This window comes from Gouania willdenowi, chromosome 13 (assembly GCF_900634775.1).
Source record: "Gouania willdenowi chromosome 13, fGouWil2.1, whole genome shotgun sequence".
NCBI classification, from domain to species: Eukaryota; Metazoa; Chordata; class Actinopteri; order Blenniiformes; family Gobiesocidae; genus Gouania; species Gouania willdenowi.
The window spans coordinates 17,873,072-17,896,358 of record NC_041056.1 but is presented as its reverse complement, the minus strand read 5'-3'; the positions used below and the strand labels follow the sequence as shown (position 1 = coordinate 17,896,358).

At 39.8% G+C, this 23,287-nt stretch overlaps 1 protein-coding gene across 1 annotated transcript in view; it reads right to left on the bottom strand.

Annotated features, from left to right (window-relative positions):
- Positions 1-23,287, bottom strand: part of grik4 (glutamate receptor, ionotropic, kainate 4) — a 381,843-nt gene that overhangs the window by 120,350 nt on the left and 238,206 nt on the right. Inside the window, exon 6 of the mRNA XM_028464526.1 lies at positions 1,853-2,018. Coding sequence (XP_028320327.1) covers positions 1,853-2,018 — 166 coding nt within the window. The remainder of the gene's footprint in view (positions 1-1,852; positions 2,019-23,287) is intronic.

The window sequence follows — 23,287 nt, the reverse complement described above, 5'->3', positions numbered from 1 at the left end:
ATCTGTAGGTCATCTCTACCATTCAACTTTCTAATGAAAGTATGACAGCACACCTCTAGAGTTGGGGGAGTGTTGATAGATTTGATACATTGGTACATTTCTAATACCTTGTTTGTGTGAAGACAACATATGGAGCATCTTGTTGGGTCTAAAAGATTTAACCTCAAAGGTTGTGTTCTGGGCAAGAGTTACCGTTGTGTAGCTGCTACTGCACCCGGTGCCATCACCAGCAAGGGTTAGATTAATGTGTGTCCTGGTGTGCACCGTGCCTTTGGGCAAAGCTCCACCGTCTCTCTCGCCTCTGAAGCGATTGCAGGAAAACATTCATGAATTGGCAACGCTCTATTAGGCTGTCACTGACTTGTGTGATGAATGAGGCCTGTACATGTGGAAGAGCCAGCAGCTTCCAGGCGACTAACTGATGGTCTGCATTGATGAGAATAGGTCGGACTTAGAGAGATGGAGCCAAATTCGAATGCATTTCAACAAAAGCTTTAGCAAAACCCTAAACCCCTTGCACAGAGTCTTTCCTTTCCACCTTCCAACTTATATCATTTCACTAACCAACCATCCAACTTTAATCTGCCCTCATATCATTCCTTTTCACTTTTATTAATTTCCTTTGCTGTCTTCTCATAGCCAACTTGCACAATGAAAAAAACTGCCCCATCAACCTGTACACCCACACATGAGAATAAAGTTAAAATGAGTTTCTTTTTCCCCCAAACCTGCAAATGTTGAAGCCAGAGGGTGTTTAAAATAGTACTTTTAAAAAAAGAATCACGATTCTCTGAGCAATGTTATTCTAACTCCCAAAGGCATTAATGTCACAGATGCATGATCTGAATTATGGATTTGAAAAAAACGAGTGCCAGCTAATGTGAGAAGATACAGAAAAAACAACTAATGATGTTTTTTTTTTTTTTTTTACCCTGAAGCTTTGAGACTAATAAGAAAATAGCTGTTTAGTGAAAGTTACATTAGTTTTTCCAACATCATTTAATATTGAAAAACAACCCTAATATGTCACACATACACAAAAGATTCACGGTTTTCCTACTTGTTCCTTATTTAAATTAAACTCCAACGTAAAGACAAGAAGATAAGGTAGGCGGTATAGAGCACCTAATGTTTATCAGCTTTTTAATATCATGACTCATTTTTCAAGCTCATTTCTTTTCTTTAAAGCAGTGTGTAGTGGAGGGTTGTGATGCCTTTGTCTCTACTGTTGTAATTACCACTGCTGGACTGTGAGAGGGTGAAACACGCCACAGTTTATTCTTCCTCTATACTTGCAAAAATAACTAGCTGAGAAGATTATCAAACTTTTCAAGGTCAATTTGTTGAGTATATTTAAATCAGTAAAAGAGTTTTTGACAAGGAGGCGGGACCAACTCTGGTGGCTACAGCTGTACCATCGGTCCTCTCCCTCCTCTGATTGAGTCAAAGACGAGTCATGATTGACAGGTTGTGGTTGTTCATGTACGTAACGTACGTAAGTCCTTCCAGTCATGATTTGAGCTTGACTTGTTTTATTATTTCTATTTTCTTTTCTTTTTGAGGAGCTGATGCGGGAATACGTGAACTTATTTGTGAGTGCAGAAGTCAGAAGTGCCCATCTTGAGGGGGTGTGTGCATGCGTGTGTGTGTGTGTGTGTGTTTTGTAGCTGCTTTAAAAAGTGAGATAGAAAAGTCAGAATGAAAACTCCACAACGTTTCTGTGATAAACCTTGAGGTGCTAACACGAGACAACAAGCATGTTTTGCAGACAGGGTAACGAAGGCAGCAAGTGAGTACAGCAGGTGTTTATGTGCTCTGACATTTTACATGCCAGTGAGAGCGAGGTACTTACAGTCAGCCTGGGCACAGATGAGGCAGGAGGTGGTGCTGTTAAAGAAAGTGAGAAGTCCGGCCACTGCCAGACTGATGTCTGTGTTTGTTGGTCTCAGGTCCAGAGTTGTGAATCGTGGGAACTGAACCTTAAGAATGTCCTCAGGAGCCACTTTAACATAGGGAACCTGTGGAAAAGACAATGCATTAAGGACATCAAGCACTTGAATCACAGACTATGACCTTTGTTAGACATGCTTCAAATGCAGCAGACAGGAGGACGATAAAAGAGATAAAACAAGACATTAGGTTTATTAACAGTGGGACAAAAATAGCCAGCAGACTGTCCAAAAAAACAGCTCGGAGGGGATCAGTTTAATCTGGTATGATAAATCAAAAGTGACGATAACCCAGGGGTCTGTGCTGGTGCGCACACACGCACGTGCACGCACACAGGTCGGTAAGTGAGCTGTATTAAAAATGTTAATTCATCAGCTCGTTTTTGTTCTTCCCACACAAACATTTGCTTGTTTCAGACATCTTTGTTAAAAATACCCCCTCACTGACAAAAGATAAAAGAAACTAATGTTTTGTTTTTCAGACTCTGTTTAGGAGCTCAACTCTGTGCTTGTAGGTGACACTTTATTATCACTCTTACCACATATACCAACTATCACACAGGCTATAGAAGATTCCAGAATGTAAAATATTAAAATAATTGTTCAGTGATATTTTTCATTAGATAAAATCATAGTGTAGGCCTCATAGATCAATAAATGAGAAATGATTTACTCCTTAAAATCATCTTCACCGTAAACACTGTTGACATTTGTATTGAAGTGTCAATGCAAATGCAACCCCCCCCTTCCCCCATTAGATCCTTTGTTTGTCCACCTGGCTTTTTACATATTCATTTATCATATAGGCAACATGCCCCACTGTACCAGCAGCTCTGCTCCATGTATTGAGAACTGTGTGTACATTATTGGTGAAGATTAAATAAAATAAAATAAAAAAGTACAAGAACACTGATTGAATCTTAAAATAAATCAACATACATTTCATCCTTGATATCTATTTTTAACTATTTTATAACTTAGTTATAGTGCATCTATAGTTTTTAGATGCACATATAAACTAGACTATTACCAGTAGCGATGGCCGTGCTGGCTCATATCTTCTTTCTGCATTAAGATTAAAATCATTATTCCCATATGCAGCAACAAACTTGCACAGTATACACCAACTGCCCACAAGTCCCAGAAATTACTGGAAATGTCTAAATTTGACCTTAATATTAACTCAAGCACTAATCGCATCTTTTTTGCTTATTTGGCTCAGTTCTCCAGGTGATGATGTGGATATGGATACATCCTGCCAGGGCATATGGCGAGGCCTTAGGAGACAATCAGAGGAAAGTGGGGGAGCGTGGCAGGTGTCACACCGGTCAGCTAGCAATGTAATAGAGTAGAGCTCAGTGATGCTTGAAGGGGATGCAAGGCGGATGTGCTGGGTCTTAAAGGAGGAACAGGGAAGGAGCCTCTTCATCATGCCAGATTGCCTGTCTCTGTGGCTTCCACTACCAATACATTGCTTTGCTTCTTGCACCGATATCCCCACAATTGGTTTTCCATCCCGGCCCATGAGAGTGTAATGAAGGACTTGGAAAAGCCCTTGTTAGAATAATATTATGTCATATCAACAAGTCCAAAAATCTGGGTTTTAATTGTAGATTACGTAGGAGGAAAGAGCCCCTTTTCTTCCATGTTGCTTTATTCCATACCCAATTCAATGTTTTTGTCCCTAAGCTATTGCCACCCACCCATTTTCACTCAGGACCTGGACACACTTTGATGGGCTATATCTTGGAAACCTGCTTACCCAAACACACTTATTCGCTTTTGAATACAAACATGAATAGCTTTTCCATCGAATTAGCCTTCTGCCAGAAATACCAGCATTCCGGTAAATAACTATTTGGCTTTCAGTCTTGATTGATCATAATATTTGGCAGAAGAAGCCTTGACTCATTTTAAAATCCTTATTTTACCATAATTTACCAGAATCATGTTTTCTGTAATTAAATCCACTGTGTGACTATTGATTTTGGTCTAAAAATAGAACAATGAACTGTCAGCTGAAAAGACTCTACTGCAAACCAATAGAAATTATCCATTCATCATTGTCATGTAATAATGGGTTTGGTTGAGTTGTTTGCAAAATATACCTTCTTCTAGTCTTTCAAAAAGCAGCTGAAGCCTATGACTTTTTTTTTTCTTTTGTATTAGAGAAGTAGAGAATATAGACAAATAAAAATATCAAGCCAATAATATTTCAATATCCTGAAGTTAAATTTGAATGCATCGGCTCAGGGCTGCAACATCATTCATCGTTTGTGTGGGAGCAAAAGTGATTACATGTGTATATTTTGGGGCAAAATGTGTTATTTTAAGAATAGAGAGCTTCACTTTTAATCTCCTAAAAGCTTAATTGTTAATAGTACTAAATACTTTTGAGACTGTTGCAAAGTGTGCGAGGAAAGTTAATGAATGTGCTTGGGAAACACATGAAAAGTAACCAAAAAAAAAGAAGAAGAGGAGAAAGTGAATGTGTGACTGACAGACAGCAATGTAGTAAATAATAAAGAAGAGGCTGAGAAAAGACATCACAGGACAAGAGAAAATAATCACGTAATCAATCACGATGGATATAAACGTCACGGGATAAATAACAAATGTATTACATTCACCACTCGATGAGTCGCATCATTGTTTTAGCTGTGTGAAACCTGATTCACATGTCAAAATCAATGTTGGTTGTTTTCTTTATTAATAGGTTAATTTGTTAGGACAGTGTTTGTCCGAGTTTCTGTAAGAGCATTAGCATGTAGTCTTGTTGTTTGTTTCAGCCTCGCATTAACTCAAAAAGGTTCAGATTCAAGTGCCTCACATCCATTATTTACTAGACAAATCGTGCATTTGCTTTCTTTTATGACAGAGTCATAAAAGTGTTGTACTGAAGCACAGTTGCACGAAAGCACTTTTAAAATTAGTCTCCTGTTCCTCATCTAAAAGATGCTACACAAAATACTAAGCACATAAATGACACAAAGCTAAATGTTAACGAAAGTTATAAAAATTGTGAGCGATGTGAAGCCAAGACTCTGAATAATGTGTATAATCAAACCATCAAGACATGAGCCGATTTCTAACTCCAAATAAACAATCAAGAGGCAGTGCAGGTGCATCATTGTGGAGTAGATCAAATGATAAGGATTAGGAAAACAGAAACGGAAAAGCAGAAAGCTAAAAAACACAAACGTGATGAAGCCAATCCACTGTAGACATTGGCCTAAAGTTGAAGAAAACATGTTACCAATCAATGAACTGACTTTTTATATATATTAATTCTGCCCACCCTCTCAGGGTGGTATCTGTGTCATCTTCAAGGTTGAGTCCTCTACCAGTGGCCTTGGAGTTTGAGGGTTTTGTGCTGTATCTTGGATGTTCTTAGTACTGGACACTTCTTTACTGAGGCTTCAGATGCTATTCCTAGAAACTGCTAGAGCCACTAGAGTCCCTCAGGATCTTAGCCCTGCTGTTGTCTTAAACCCTACCACTATGCGGTGAACTGGTCCCAAAGGCATAAATGCACAGCCTGTCTCAAGGCTCTATTACTGCTCATCTGCAGTAGTAGACCCTGGCGTCTATGGCTATTTGCAGGGATGACGATTGCCTCTGTGATGCATCTACTTAAAAATCTTCTTGATATCTGACGGTGGTATGCTTAATGTAAGGGCTTTTTTTTTTTATTTTTTTTTTTTACATCAGACTTAGTATCAGTAGTACGTTATGACATTCCAAACACACCCCCTGGTGTGTGCTTGGTGGATGCACGAATCTGCAGACTCCAAGATGGCCACATTTACAGACATCGGAGATGCTGCTCCTCAGTTGCCGTCAGAGAAAGATATTTTGCTACTAAACGCCAACAAAGAAATGACCAAACTACGGGAAGAGATTTGTCACCTTTCTAACGAGCTAAAAAAGAAAGATGAACTACTCACCAAGTAGTTGTAAAACAGTCAATAGCGCTGTCGTGCTTCCTCCATAGTACTCTATGTGACAACGATACAGTTCCCTGGGAGAATACGAACTGTCTTGTTCCACACCACGCCTGCCATTGAGGGCTGAGGTTCTCATCGGCGGATGAGAGAAAAACATGGAAAATGGCGTCCACATTCCACTTACTCTCTGTAACTGCTCTGAAGCAATTTTGTGCAAAAATGGAGACAAACTCAGTCCAATTACGGTAAATGGTAAATGGACTTGAATTTATATATAGCGCCTTATCCCTACACTTAAGTAATCTCAAAGTGCTTTACCATATCAGCTCATTCACCCATTTACACTCACTTTCACACACCAATGGGACTGAACTGCCTTGTTAGGCACTGGTCAACCACTGGGAGCAATTTAGGGTTCAGTGTCTTGCCCAAGGACACTTTGACGCATAGACTAGGATAGACTGGGATGGAATCGCTAACCTCTCGATCAGAAGACAACCTCTCTACCACCTGAGGAGAAAATCGCCTCCACCACCGCTTGGATTAAATTCCCACCGGTCAAATTGATCTGTAGCCCATCGTAAACTCCTTAAAAGCCGTTCAGCTGCATTCTAGTACCACACACACAGCCATCAACAAGCAACTCCAGCTGTTGCTGAACCGCTTCAATGCCAGCTGATGACGGAGGATCAGCGACCCCCTCGCCGTTAGACGCAGAGCCGCTTCAACGCCGAACAGCGCCAATTATGGAGACTTCCTTGCAGCCTTCAGAACACCATCAGGCACAGCTGCCCCAACGCCAGCCAGTTCCGGTGACGGAGGCTTCACTGCAGCCAGCAATGACCACCGATGACCGCCTCCCGCGGACGCTCCCAGTCAATGTATCAAGTCAACACACATTCCCAGCTCTCTTTGCCCCCCAACATCACTCATTATTGGGGACTCAATAACTAAGAACATTAAATTATTTAATGCCATCACACAGTGTATCCCAGCTCAACACATGCATAATGAAGCCAGCCATCCCAGTTATCATAATCACCATATTCCCCGTGAGAATGGTTGGGTAGGGGGAGTGGCAGCAGTTTTTCACTCTAGTTTATCTGTCATCCCAAAAACCAAACTCCACCACATTTCATTTGAAAACTTCTCTATTGGAATTTGTAATCCCAAAAATATAATAGAAAAACTCTTACTGGTTATAGTTTACCGTCCTCCTGGTCCATTTTCAGAATTTTTCTCTAAATTTTCTGACTTTCTCACTAATCTAGTGCTGAGCACTGATAAAGCTATCACAATGGGTTACTTTAACATTCACGTTGATGATGAAAAAAACAGCTTAAATAAATTATTTACCTCACTAATAGATTCAATCGGCTTTAAATAAAATGTAAACAAACCAATTCATTATCTTAATCATGCGCTGGACCTTGTTCTAACATATGGTTTAAATATTGATCACCTGACAATATATCCTCAAAACCCGATTCTTTCAGATCATTTTTTGTTATCCTTTGAATTCAGAATATGAACTTGCTCAAACTCTGAGAGAAGAGTACACTATCGTAGATCGCTGTCTGAAAAAGCTGTAGCCAGATTTAAAGATTTAGTTCCATCACTGCTTACCTCTGATCCATATGATATCTCACCAGAGAGTAGCTATCAATGTCTAACGACAGAGAAAATAGATTACCTTGTCAACAGTGCAATGTTGTCACTGTACACAGCTCTGGATGCTGTTGCTCCGCTTAAAAAGAAGACGATATGTCATAAAAAGGTCTGAATTGCGTCTTTTAAAACAGGCGTCGCAAAAATTGGAAAGGAAGTGGCTCACTGTGTTAGCTTATTAAAAAAAGCTCTCCGCTATGCTAAAACTTCCCAATACTCAACTTTAATAGAGGAAAACAAGAATAATTATCATTTTCTATTCGAACACTGTAGCCAGGCTCACCAAAACCCACAGCTCTGTTGAACCTTCTATTCTTGTAAACCTGAGCAGTGATGACTTCATCAACTTTACTGAAAAAACTCAAACAATTACAAAGTTTCACTTCAATTGATCTATATGAACTGATAATTAGTGCTTCTAAATCAGCAACCTGTCTTTTGGATCTAATCTAAGCTCTACTATTTAAATATGTTTTTCCACTAATTAGCACTAATATGGTGAACTGAATTAACACATCTCTAGTAACAGGTTATGTGCCACAGGGTTTTAAAACCGCTGTAATCAAACCTCTCCTTAAAAATACTGACCTTGATCCAAGTGATTTGTCCAATTATAGACCAATATCCAATCTCCCTTTTGTTTCCAAAATTCTTGAAAAAGTCATTGCAGGTCAACTATGCGATCACCTACATAGGAAGAATTTATATGAGAGCTTTCATTCTGGCTTTAGAGCCCATCACAGTACAGATACTGCCTTACTAAATGTGACCAATGATCTCCTCTTACAGACAGAGGGTTGGTCTCAGTTCTGAAGCTCTTAGATCTCAGTGCAGCCTTCAATACAGTTATTGCTGCAGAGTCTGGAAAGTGTTTTTGGGATTAAATAAATTGTGCTAGGCTGGTTTAAATCCTACTTATCAGACATAACCCACTTTGTTCACGTTAATAATCCCTCCTCAACACACACCAGAGTTAACCATGGAGTTCCACAAGGTTCAGTTTTAGGACCAATACTCTTTATATTATATATGCTTCCACTAAGCAACATTAATAGAGAACATAATATACATTCCCATTGCTATGCGAATGATACACAGCTCTATTTGTCAATGAAATCAGATGAAACTCATCACTTATTAAAAATCCAGGCTTGTCTTAAAGACATCATATCTTGGATAAGCTGTACCTTTCTCCTTCTTAACCAGGATAAAATCTAAGTGATTTTATTTGGTCCAAAACACCACAGCGATAAATTGTCAAAGCAAATAGTATCTCTGGATGACATTGCTCTGTCACACAGAACCACAGTAAAAAACTTAGGTGTTATCTTTGATACTTATGTATCCTTTAACTGTCATATTAGGCAAATCACAAGGACAGCCTTCTTCCACCCCCGTAATATCTCTAAAATCAATAATATCTTGGCCCAGAGTTTTGCTGAAAAACGAATCCATGCATTTGTTACATCTAGACAAGACTATTGTAACTGTCTACTATCAGGATGCCCCAGTAAAAAGTCTCCAGTTATTTCAGAATGCTGCAGCCAGAATACTAACAGGTACAAACAGGAGAGAGCATATTTCTCCAGTATAGGCTTCCCTTCATTGGCTTCCTGTAAAATCTAGAATAGAGTTTAAAATCCTCTTGGTAACCTACAAGATCTACATAATCAAGCTCCTGTATATCTTAAAGACCTGTTAGTGCCCTATCATCCAGGCAGAACTCTCTGCTCTCAGTTTGCTGGTCTACTGTAAGTTCCAAAAGTGTCTAGAAGTAGAACAGACTATCAGGCTCCTTCCTTTTGGAAGCAACTCCCAGTCTTAGTACGGGAGGCTGCTACTCTCTCCACCTTTAGGGCTAAACTCAAAACCTACTTATTTGCTAAAGCATACAGTATACCGTGTAATAGTGTTCACTTAACTACTAAGAACAAAGCCCTAAACCTAAAAAAAATTAGGAACTCAAAAGATTATATAGTGGAACACCAACACTATATTCAGACAGAATCCACCATCTATACATAGCTCTAATGGGTTGCAATGTGTGTAGTCCAGTCAGACAAGGTTGTGCTGGGTTGTAGCCAACTTCTGGATCTGTTGTATACCCATTACACTGCTCAGACTGCTTACACACCATTTACAATGATGTCCACCCCATATTCATTCTTATTCCACTGTATTCTTCTATCATGTTTTTCTGCAGTCCATGCCTTCTCCTGGCCCTTCTCTCTCTTTTCTGTTTCAGGTGTCTTGAAGTTGGAGTTGACACACATATGGTTTATCTCTCTATCCTGTTCCGTTTCTCCTCCTGTCCACTCACGCCAACCAGTCGAGGCAGTTGGCTGCCACCAAGATTTCTTCCTGTTAAAAGAAAAACTGTTGGATGGGAGTTTTTTCTTCCCATTGTCGCTTATGCTTGTTCATGTGGATTTGTTGGGTTTTTTCCTTTTTTATTACAATTTTTATATTTTGAAAGCGCTTTGAGATTACTTTTGTTGTAATTGGCATTATATAAATAAAGTCGAATTGTCCCTTCTTGTTGTTTGCTCCTCCAACACATTACCCTTCTCTGGTTTCTGTTGTCTGACGCATTCCCTGAGCAGCTTTCACTTTGAAGCCATCTTCTTGATGTACTCCTGGGAATTTGATATTTTATCTTGCGGAGTGGCTCTGATGCTCACTCGTCCTAGGTTCGTCTTGCTCCTTACTTTAAACAATTCATCTAATGATGGTTCTACTCCCCTGTGCTTGAAACAGATGGTGCGCAGAAAGTCTGATCACTGTGGCATGGATTTTCACTTGTCCATACGCAAATGTATGCGTGGTTGTGTGTCCACAGCTATGTGACAGCAAGACTGGCAGGCCTGCAAGCCTAGGTTTGACAGACGCTTAATGAGGAAGCTCTCAGAGGACGCATAGTTGGCAGAAAAAAAGATGAAGCACATTTTCTTAAAAGAGGATTATTGATCAGAGTTATAGGATACTACCTATATTTACTAATGGAACTCATTATTTTCTCTATCTTTATTGCCATTCAATTTGAAAATAAGATGAAATTCCATGTTTTCAACCTGCTAAGCTCTTAATGTCCCTGTGGCTGTTGGTGTAAACTTTACCATAACCTTTACCAACCTTGTGTTTATCAAAATGTTAATGTTTACATTTAAAGAGCTTGGTTGTAAACCTGTAAATCTGTAGCATCAGCCAGGAGATCAACAATCTAAGCTGGAGTGAAAGTGAAAGCTATTTTCCCTTTTTTCCAATCTATCAAGCTCTGGTTTGTAGAGGTTGTTGAGTTGACAAGCTACCCAGTCAATCTGCCACCTTTCCACTGTGGATCTAAAAGGGTGGGATGGGAAAGGAAGCAAGGTGGAAAGTAGGTGTTTGGATGGCAGTGCCATATGGAGAGTAGAGAAATAAGCAGAGTACATCTGCTAGCTTGAAGTCAAAAGGGAAAAAGGATAAAACTGCTTAATAAAATATTATTGATCTTTTATGGATCCTGGTGAGGTAACATTTCAGAATTTTTAGCATTGTACTGCTCAATTGTATTGTTTGAAGTAACCCATTTTCCTGGCCATTACTTAGTATAAATGCTTGCTTTGCATAAGACATTTCTAAGCTGCTATAAAAAAAATTTAATAAAAAGTAACACAACCTCAGCCAAGTAGACAGCAGCCACTCATCCTCAGTGAGCTGAAATCAAGATTTACTAAAGCCAGTGAGTGAACACTACGTCTACCATTGAAATGTGGACTCAATTAATCACTTAGGAGATAATGAGGAGCACAAAACTAAACCACCCAATAGCAGCACAGATTCTGGAGCCTGGGTGAGTGTAGCATAGAGCAAGCCATAAAATGATGCTGGCCACAGAGCATTAGGGAACAGATGCTGGATGAGACATTGTCCATCAGTCAGCAAGTGTGTTGCCAAGGCTGGGACATGATTTTGGAGTTGGCAGTGGTGGTATTGCAGGGTGGCAGGAGATAAAGGAGGGCAGGTGGTAGTCCATTATGGCAACCTGATGCTTTTTCGTACCAAAGGTTTAGAGGTGATTTGGAGACCAGCTGCTGGCATCCAGAAAAAGGTTATAAAAACATCGTGGGAGAAAAAAAAAGTAGATAAGACCATGGAGATGAAAGAGACACACCACCTCCCCTTTCCCACCCCAACAGTTTCCATACCTAACCATCAGCTCATCCCACTCCCAGGCTCAGGCATCCAGTTCTCTATTTGTGGTAGTAATGAGCCAGCATTGGGTCCCTGCGGTCATAGCAGACGCAGGCCAGTGATAAAGATGAAGTGGACTGCATATCCCACAGTGCCTTTTAGGAGAGTGGAACATTGACCACAAGATCTCTATCTCATTGATCAGCCAGCTTAGATTGGAAAAAAGTTCATTTTCTCTAGTGAGTCCTGTAGCTCACTCCACTGCTTTATTTCAGAGCAAATTCCTTGGTAGGAGATGAATTAAGAATACTTTTTAGGCTTTATCTTCATCGACATCTAAGGCTACTAGATGTGTCTGTCTTATTAGAAGAAGTAAAAATTAAAAGTAAAGCACCAAGAAAATTTTAGAAATTTCCTTTGGAATACGAACTGATTATTTTCAGATTGAGGCTTTGATGCGGTCGATTTCACTTCTGTTCATGGTCAGTTTTGTCTGTTCAGAGTTTCTCACAAAAATCTATGATGAAAAATAATAATAATAATAAAAATAATAATAATAATAATAATACCTCACAGAACTGCTCACACCACACATGTCAATGTATTATTATTATTATTATTTTGCAGATGAGGATGCATAGCTGAAATGCACCTCTATTTGGCTGAAAAAAACAAGAACCTAACCCCCAAACCCTAATCCCCCCCCCCCCCACACACACACACACACATACACACACTAGGAGCCAGCATTACCCTCAGCTGGCCCCTGATTGGCTGGTGACAAAGATCAAAGAACCAGCAGGAGCCAATCAAAAGCCAGCATCCAGGACACGACCATTGCTTGGCAACCGCTGCTTTGGCAAACGTTGCTATGCCGTGGTTACGATTGCTGTGGTTATTTAATAAAATAATCAATGTGACATGAGACATATCATTTGGAGGTTGGCCAAATATTGGATTAACACACAAAACTGAAATTTACTTAACAAAATCATCAAGCTTCTACAAAAAATAGACTCAAACATTTTGATGATGTATAATTGAATAATGGAGATAACACTGCATTCATTTTAGCATTGTAAGCTGGGTTGAGAATGGTTGATTCCCACACAAAATGTAAAACTCTGCTAAATGACAGACAACAAAGATGAAACAGAGGCGACTGAATATATAAGTCGTTGCCTGATTGAAATCTATTTTGCTGCTGCTCACCTGAAGAGCCACTGTTTTTCTTTGTTTGATCTCATTGATCAAAACAGGACACTGCTTCAAGGCTAGACGATAGATTTAAAATACTCATTTAGCTTCTTCTGGTGAGGTCTTAACAAGACAAGTCAGGAGTTTTGTCAGAACGATAAAGGTCAGCAGAGGTGCATGTTACAGCTGTGCATCACTAATTATGATTAGGAAGAGTTGGGGAAAGTATCAGTGTTTGGCAAGGACATTTACAACCTAAAAAAAACTCAGCTTTAAATCTATATTTTCCTCTGTGAATGTATTTATATGAATTTATCGACACAGCCTCACACATTAACCAACAATTACAATCTTAATCTTCAAAACTTTTTAACTTTTTGAAATGTACTTTTAATGTCCAAATGTATGTCCATTACTACACTAGTACCTTTTATAATAGTACCTATATAGGTTGAAATTCATCATTTTGAAAACGGCATGTTTACTTCTACAATAATTTTCTATAGAAAATCACAATGGGCTTGATCTTTAAACACTAAAACCATTATGTGCCCTTAAATTTATGGAGCTCTTAAATATTCACAAATTATCTTGATGTTATCAAGGGAGAACTCATTTGAGTCAGGAATCTGAAATTACCATTTAAGAGTTTTCCCCCCTGAGGTTTTCCTGGCCATTACACTGGCTTTCAAAAAAGGCTAACAACAAGCCATTAAACAATGAATAGCATAGTTAAACAAACTACTGCCATCTACAGAGTTTGACAATTATTCTCTACAATGTTCAAGTGGGACACGCTGGAGAGACTATGTCTCTCAGCGGGCCTGGGAACGTCTCGGGGTCCCCCCGGAAGAGCTGGAGGAAGTGGCCGGGGAGAGGGAAGTCTGGGCCTCCCTACTGAGGATGCTGCCCCCGCGACCCGGAAACGGCTAAGCGGGAGAAGATGGATGGATGGATGGATGTTCAAGTGGAGACATGAACACCGTAGACAAGTTACCAATCCATCACAGTGATGGACATTCTCTCCCAGAGAATGTATGCATATGAAGAAGCATGGCTCTGAGAAGGATGCAACTTAAAACTTTTGAGTAAAGAGCCAACATTGTGTTCGCAGCAAAGTAACACCCGTTTTTTTAAATGATTTATCACTGGCATAGCTGCCAACAAATGGAGTTAATTGAAAATGTTAGCCAGACAAGTTGGGAAGTAAAGGTCAACACAGAGCACTCAAATTGAAAATCATGAACTCGATAAAGCCCATTTACAATCCATGAGTAAAACATTTTAAAGCTGACTTGAGTTGCTCAAACAATGTTGCACTGAGGTCATGTACCAGTGGCACAGCAAAGGGATCTTCATTTCTTTTAGTGACTCACAGGGACATAATCAATTGCAGGAGGATTTTAAGATAATCACACAGGCAGGACTACAACAGTTCGTTAACAAGGAAAAAAACATGCCAACTCTGCAACACTTTTAGGATCTAATCAATGAGAACAAGGAAAGTTAAAGACTTATACAGCAACAGTTTTAGTACGATCAATAATTAGATAACAAGAACTTATCTAAAAAAGTTGGTACGCAGGTTTTAGTGTTTCCACATCCAGCCCAGTCTCACGGAGTTCATGACAATGACACGAAATGGACTTGGATGGATATACGTGCCTGGCAACAAGATTTCCACAACTAAATAAGAGTTTAGTTCGTATCGCAATGTGTAATGTTTTGGTGCTTCCTGGAGGTGAGAGGGTAATGTTTCCCTGTGAGATCTTCTCCCACAGGCCAAAGGCACACCAAGAGGAACCAAGAGGATTTTTGTTTACACATTCCCATACACATTTTCCAGAAAGACCAACTCTGCTCTTTCCTCTTTCCTAAATAAAAAGGACACGTTTACAGAGATCCTTAAGGGAGCAACATTCCAAGGACTATGTAATTGTTTTTTTAACTTCATCATTTAAAAATAATTATGCTGTGTAGAAAATGATCAAATACTGCACCCAAGGTTACCCACGTGTAACAATCTATACCCATCTTTTTATCACTCCATCTTACTTTAAAGACCATTCCTTTATAGTGGTTGTCTTGCTAATTGTCTCTCATTTCCACCTGTTGTCTGTTCCATTTAAGTAATTAGAATGTATACATGATGTCCCCTCGGGGGGTTAGGCGCGGGGGTGGGGTGGGGGGGTGGGGGGGTCGATGGGGTGGGGGGTCTGGGGGTTGGGGGTGGGATCGGTGGCGTGGTGCGCTGGGTCCTTGGCTCCTTGGGGCTTTCTCGGGTGTGTATGGGGGGGCGATGGCTGCCTCTCGGCTTGGGATCTTGGGGGCGTTCGGGGGACTGCTTGGCCGTGGGGTGGTCGCCGGGGGCCCTTAGGCTGCCTGCTCTTGCTGCTGGCCTGACTGCTTCTTCGGGCCCGGGGGCGGCTCTTGGGTTTTGCAGTGGCGGTACTTGGAAATACATTTGTCATGGATGCACTGGCCTTGGGCTGTGGGATAACACTCATACTGGGCTCAACCGTAGACACGTTGTTCCCAAATACCTGTTTTATGGAATTTCCACTCACCTCTTCCTCTGTTCACAGCCACCACCATTATTCCTAAACCACACACTGGTCACTAAACTGGCTTGACAACACAACAATAAACACAATATACACAACCACAATTTCACATCGCATCACTTAAAACTATTCCTCACCCATTCCATATCCTATCTTGTATCCCTCTTCCCTGCTAACTTCCCCACCCCCCTCCAACCCCTCACCTTGGTGTAACACTGCCCTCTCTTTTTTACATCCTCCCTTTAATAAAGTATTTCTTACCCTTCCCTAGGGAGGGCTGGTGACGGTCACAATTATGCAATGAAATAAATAAATTTATTTAATTGCAATAATAAAATATGCACTGCTGTCAAAAGATTGCACTTCTTGTAGTGTTAACCTTCGAAAGCATGTGCAGACAAGGTAAAAAAAAAAAAAAAGAATTAAAAAAAAAAAAAAAAAAAAAAAAAAAAAAAAAAAAAAGAATGTATACATGATGTAAATGTAATTATAATTATGTTATTTATAATTAATCCAGGAATGATTTGAATCTTGACATTCATGTCAGTATTCGTCTAGGTACTTTGAGTTCGTTTATTAGCCACTTTAAAATTTTCTTAAAATATTTAATAGGAATTTTTGTAAAAGTAATAATTTTGGTATTTGAAACAATCCTGGCTTCTGACATCAAGGACCACCACTGTTAGTCCTGCCTCTCCTTTAAAGACTTACACCTGTGGGCTTTGCAATCTGTGGTGAATAGGTTGGATTGATAGAATTGTGAGTAATTAAGTACAGTGAGTATTGAGTTAGTAGTTAGCATAACATAGATTGTTCTTTTTATAGTATATAGTATGGAGTGGCCATAATCATGGCATTAGATGCACATCAGCCCTGAGGTAAATTACTCTCTAATTTCACCCACACAAACCACAGACTACCATTACTCATTTATACACATAACCACCGATTCCATCATCTTTAATGTAATTCGTTATTTATATTTCCATGTTTGAAATCCATGTTAATTACCAACTGTTGACAATTTTCTTTCACTGTAAAAACATTTCACCAATTAAAATCCCAGATGATCTTTTATCATAAAGGAAGAGTATCATAAGTCAGTGAAATCTTCTAAACCCATGACTGCTGTGTTAATACTGATTAATGATTAAACTTAATAATAATTACTTGATAGCTGTCAGTTGCTATAATCTAACTGGAAGTCTGAGGCCAATATTATCATAGTTAATCTCTCTTATAATAACAGTTGTTCAAAAGTAGCAGATCTCCTACATCAAGGGTGTCAAACTCATTTTAGTTTAAGGGCCAAATACAGAGCAGTTTGATCTCAAGTGGGCCACAGATTTTATGCAGGAAAATGAGTAATTTAAACTTTATTGTGCGCTAGTTTGCACTTCTAAGTAAACAAACCGGCCATACCCAAGCAATAAGTGATAATATCAGTCCCAACAGGATCTTCACTTTAAATTTCCTAGATTTAATATTTAATATTTAATTTGAGGAAAATTAAAAGATTTAGTAAAAATTTTGTGGGCTTTTGTCAAAAACAATTTCACATTAAAATGACTGCAATCATGTGATATAAGCACAGCAAACACTGTTTAATTTCATTGACACAACGATTAATTTTTACTTTCTCCCGTAGGCCGAATTGGATGCTACAAAGGGCCGGATTTGGCCCTCGGGCCAGGAGTTTGACACGTGTCGTACATAATGTGTATCTGTAACTAAGCCTCAGGGACATGCAGTATTCTACAGAACGTTAAAAGCACTACAGTCTGAGGACAATAATCTGCAGACTGCTCAATAAGTTGCTCTTAGTTTAACAACTATAGAGGCAAATAGAAAAGCTTTTAAGGGTCTAAATAAGGAGAATAATTTGCAAGGTTTTTTGCAGTTTCAAAATCCCTTTCCTTTCACAGAACTAGAACAGGTCACACCTGCCTGTTATTGCCAAATCACATCAGATCTCAGAAGCAAGGCCAGGCCTGGTTAGTAGGTGGATGGGAGACCACTGAAAATACCAGGTCTAGCTGTATCTGTCATTGTGTCCTTAGGCAAGACATTTCACCCACATTGCCCAGTATGAATGTGGTGCGTTGGTGGTGGCTGGAGGCGCATTATGGCAGCCTCACTTCTGTCAGTCTGCCCAATCCAATGCATTATTATTAAAAATTGAAAGGCTTCAACATGAGCTGGATTCAGTTGTTGATATATTGAAAACAAATCTCTCAAACATTTGTGCACATGAATGTTTATCAAAGAAAATGATGCAGTGGCTTGAAAAGTCCTGTTCAGTTTTCAAACCTGCTTTCTGGCTGGTGTACTGTGCTGAGGAAAATAAAGGTAAGCTAAAACCCATTGCGGGTCATTTATCACTGTATGTCAGAACATACGTGTTCCTCCTATAGAAAGTTGTGCCTTACATTAAACCATTGTTCTTAAAATTATTTTCTATATTTGGATGCAATGGCATGTACAGTATCTGTTAAGCATTTTTGGTTGTTTGGCTTGGTTGGGATTAGTAGCTGCATTTCAATTACCCTTGGAAAAGTACAAAATGTTAATAACGCAATAAAAACTCTCAAATATCGCTAAAAAGTTTTTATGCTTTCATGAGGAGGAATTTCTGATGTTTCGATATAAAAATGTCTCGCAAAAGCGCTATGGGAACCCCTTTTCACAGGGTCACAGAACCACTTCTCTCCGAGAAAAGATGGTGCAATACATGTAGACAGAAGAAGATTAAATGATTACTGCCACATTAGACAGCAAGCAACAGAGAAAAACGGAGTGTTATAAGGAGGTTTGGAACGTCCGTCTTCCTGCAGCGAAGTCTCGCGGGATAAGATTTCACAAAAGTTATGAGGCTCCTGCTCAAAACAACTTCCAATGGAAACTTGTTCAAAGCACAATTATACTTTGTCGACATTCTGAAATAATGCTTTTAATTTGTGAAATTATGTAATGGAAACGCAACTTCTGACGCACAATCTTGTGGGCCCGTTATCAGTATGGGTCGATATCAGCCTTGAAATTAAGAAGATTATGATTATGAAGAAGATATCGGCCATTCCGCCAATGTGTCAATATAGCTATCAGCTTCCTTCCTTGATTATTGTATTTGTAGATACAGTACGTCATCGCCCGTAGAGAGGCATGACTAAGCACCGCCATATTGTGTATGTGGAGCAGACTGAAGCAGTGCCTGTAAATCAACGGAGGCACAAGGCACTCAACAACCTTGAAGTCGAACTATTCACTGAATTTATCAATTTCCAAAAGGTTTGATTTTCGTCATATATGGTAAATGGTAAATGGACTTCATTTATATAGCACTTTTATGCCTACATTGAAGTAGTACTAAAGCGCTTTACAATATCAACTCATTCACAGGCCAATGGGACTGAGCTGCCATGCAAGGCGCTGGTCAACCACTGAGAGCAACTTAGGGTTTAGTGACTTGCCCAAGGACACTTCAACGCATAGATCAGAAGACGACCCCTCTACCACCTGAGCCACGATCGCCCACCGTATATATATATATACTGAACCCTAAGTTGCTCCCAGTGGTCGACTAGCGCCTTGCATGGCAGTCCTGTCCCACTGGTGTGTGAATGTGAGAGTGATTGGGTGAATGAGCTGATATGTAAAGCGCTTTGAGACTGCTTCAGTGTGGTGATAAAGCGCTATATAAAATCAAGTCCATTTACCATTTACCATTGTGGAATCAATGTAAATTCCTTTTAGTTGAATAACAAAGTGTCAACAAACACCTGTAGTTGCAATCTGATTCCTTTAGTGATGAGTTTAAACAGTGTGGTTCTTGTAATGCTAAAAGAGTAGCAGAATAAAGTCCTTCCAAAGGATGTGAACTATACAAAATGCAACTGTGACAAGCACAAGAGCAAACCTATTATCATTATGAACTAATCTAAGAAAAAGGTCCCTAATTACAGTGACTCTATGTTGCTTTGGCACATTTGGCACATCTAAGGAACATGGGTGAACGACTTCCAAATTATATAACTGGGGCCTCTTTAAGGAAGGTAGAAGTGATTAAACTAATTATTGAAAGGATAACATTAGGCTTACCATGCTTTACTGGTTTTCAATCAGCCTTAACAAGTGCGCTTGTATTTTCAGCACACATTTATCTATGTTACACACATCTCTATTCCAATCCAATACAGACAGTGCATACAGAATTATTACGGTAAAAAAACAAGGATACAGATCATTTTGATCTGAAATCAGTAAATAAAATCAAATGTTTATTTTGCAGAAGCACAATCTGGGAACCTGGTGTAGGTTGTTGGAATTTCACAAAATCCGGAGGGAAATGTTTAATCATACTGATGTGCACCTGTGTGCAAGCTAAAGCCAAGCAGGACTTGGCTGTGCACGAACAGGAGACGTGGTGGTATGCTGGCTTTGCTGTGACCAGCTGTGGAGCAACATCTGGAGGGTAGACAGTGTGCATTGCAACCATGTAAACACTCTCAGGCCAGAGAGGATTTTCTGGGTTGGTTTGCTGGCTTATCAAGTGACAAAAAGCAATTCCACAGTGTGTGTTGTGCTAAGCTGCAGGAAAACTCACCCATTTGAATCAGCTTGGACGTCTCGACACGCTGTGAACATTACTATTGGTGGTTAAGCATCCACACATCTAAGTAGAGAAATAAATGAGCATTGTACGTATGCCAGTTATTCAGGGAGAAATATTTCTCTCACATTAGACACAAGCAGAGCAAAGCCTGCAAAAAACTCTTCCCATGAAAGGAAGGAGAACGGTTTTCAAATTTGCTCAAAAAACATTCACGGGTAATCAACTGTGCCTCAGCTTTATCCATGGGCTGTCTGCAGCGACTGCGCCTGTCTGGTCATGTGGAGTTTTTCTGCCTGTAAATAAAGCATTTCAGAGAGAAATCAGAGAAAAAGCTTTAACTTCAAACTATGTTGGAATTAAACTCAGCTGCAGAGACTAGAGATGAAGATTAATTTTTATTGCAAGAGAATATGTTACTGCTCAGGGTGAAATATGGAGTCCTGAAAGCGTGTCGACACACTGTAGACAAATGAAAATTCAAACCACAAGTTTGTATTTCAGTATTTTAAAATATATCCCATGTCTAAGGTTTCTGGATCCTAATAGTTTTTAGACATTTGTCTGCATCAGCATAAAATATAGCTTTCATCTAAACATGATTCTTCCAGGGAACAGCCAACTTTCATTCAATCTGGTGTGCTTTCTGCTTTCTCAAACCACTTAGTCAACACCCTAAAACCCACCCTGAGCAAAAAGGACACGTCAGGAATTGATCTATCTACTCCTCCAACAAGCTTTAATCCCTACTCTGCAAATGTAACATTTAAAGCTGCTTTTGAATCAGAGGTGGAAGTAGTTCTCCTTTGGAATATTGTAGATTTCATCCATAATGAGGGTGGAAAGTACAACGGCGTATTAGGGCCACATTAATATAAAAACAAACCCGAGCACTACAAGATCTATTAAAGTAATAATATTTCGAGATTAAAGTCGTAATATTTTGAGAATAGAGTTGTATTTTTATGAGATTAAAGCCAAATCTTAGAAAATACGTAATGGTATGGTGCTCAGAATTCCCTGTCAACGCAATAAATACCAATATCCCTGAAGTCGACCACTTCCAGCCAGTTCCTTTTCCACTACAGAGGCGATTTGCTCCAAATCATTCTGGTTCTTTTGTTGCAACAACTTGTTATAAGTTTATTCTCATAAATTTACAACTTTATTCTCAAAATATTACGATTTTAATCTCGTAGTGCCCAGATTTTTTACATTTTCATGTGGTCCTAATACGCCATTGTAGGAAGGAACTTTAGCAATGAAACTCAAATGTCTTTAACAAAACAGCAAAGGTGGCTGAACTGTGGCTCTTAAAGTGAATTAAAACAAATTTCTAATTTGCACTGCTGTACAGTGTGAAAGCCTCCAAAAGTTAAATGATAATGTAATGGAACCTTTATTGATCACCGCAGTGGCGGTGGGCTGCAGGTCCCCAGGGAGCAGTTGAATTGGGGTTGAGGGACTTGCTATTCATCCCACAGTATTGGTCCAGGTGAGACTCGAACCGGCAACCCCCCATTACAAGCCCACTGTCCTTAACAACGAGGCCACCCCCCCCCACAGAACAAGGATCCCCATGATAATTCAACCACCTCTAACAGACGGACTATAACAAACAGATTGTTTGTACTCAGTGTTAACAAAAACAGGAGGCAAAGCCAAATCAACTCCAAGTTATATGGGTTATCATAATCATTGGGCAGCTCTACGGCCCCTCATCTCACCCCCTGAGGCTTTGCTTTACATCTGTGAATCTCAAACCAACATTCAATATATCCCTGACATAAATTCTTTTACCCCATTGATTTTAATGAAAACAAATTGAGAATCAAAGGCACAGAGGCTACCCGCTCTCTGCTCCAGCTTTTCCTCTATCAGTCAGTGAGACGCAGATGGCCTCAGTACAACTCCTCCATCTTCTTGGTAGAAGCAGGCCCTGCAGCAGCAGAGAACCCGGGGAGTGATTGATTGAGACTATGAGATGATGTGCTGATCACCTAGTGAGGTCTGTCAGCCGCAATATTGCCGTCTGTGTCCTGGGCAACCAGCCGGTCAGAGCAATGGCATCTGTGGCCTCACGCACACAGTGAGGGATTAGGGAGTGAGAGCTACTCGAGGTAACACACACACACACGCGCACGCGCACACGCACACGCACACACACACACACACACACACACACACACACACTTGTCTATGTCCTCCCTAGCTGTTACAGTTTAATGTCATCAGGTTTAACCTTCCGTAAATGAATACAAAGTCATTTCCAGAGATTTTAATGAAGCTGCAGCAAATATTATGTGTGGTACAATACATCCTTTTCACTTGAGTTATTTCAGTTGAATATTTATGTATCCTTTCAGAGATCTTTGAATAGAACAGGACATTAAAAAAACTACTTTCAAAAACATGTGAAGTGTCATTGATGTAACTGATGGCCACATTAGATCATAAATGTGACAATATTTGGTGACACTTGACTTGAAGTTTTATAGTAAAGGCTGACATTACGCTGTCATTATCTGTTATTACCATGAAAGGCGTCATGAAGGCCGTCATTATACGTATAGAGGAGGATTTCCCCAAAGTTTAAAAAAGAAACACCTTCTCCACTTTTTGAAAAAATGCACATGCGCAACACTCTACCTGCTCCTAAGAGGGAACGCCTATTAAACGTGTGCGAGAGAACGAGCACGAGCCCAGTTTTCCTCATTTACAAGTTGGTGTCGGCATTGCTCACACAAGCTTACTTACCCGGTGAGAACTGCGAGCTTTAATAAATGGCTGAAACCGTAACTCACGAGACACAAACACTTATAAAGGTGTGTTCACACCGAACGCGACTGTAGCGACTGCAGTTACTTCACTCGCCCGTGGTGAGTCGCTAGAACATAATGGCGCTTTTTGGTCACTCACTTCATCACTCCAGTGACGTGATGACCAGTGTGTGTGTGTGTGTCTGCCGCTGACAGGGGAGAGAGAGGGTTGATCACTTCTTTTCGGGCCGTATCATAGACAACGCCGCTTTTACGGTGTAAAAGATCAACTTACAGGGTTATTAAAGAATGAGTTCACGCAGAATGTAGGCTTATTCAAGAAGTTAACTACTTTAATTTTGCCCCAGTAAATCCAATAGGTACCTTGATGCTAGGTAGGTTTAGGGTTATGGTCGGGGTT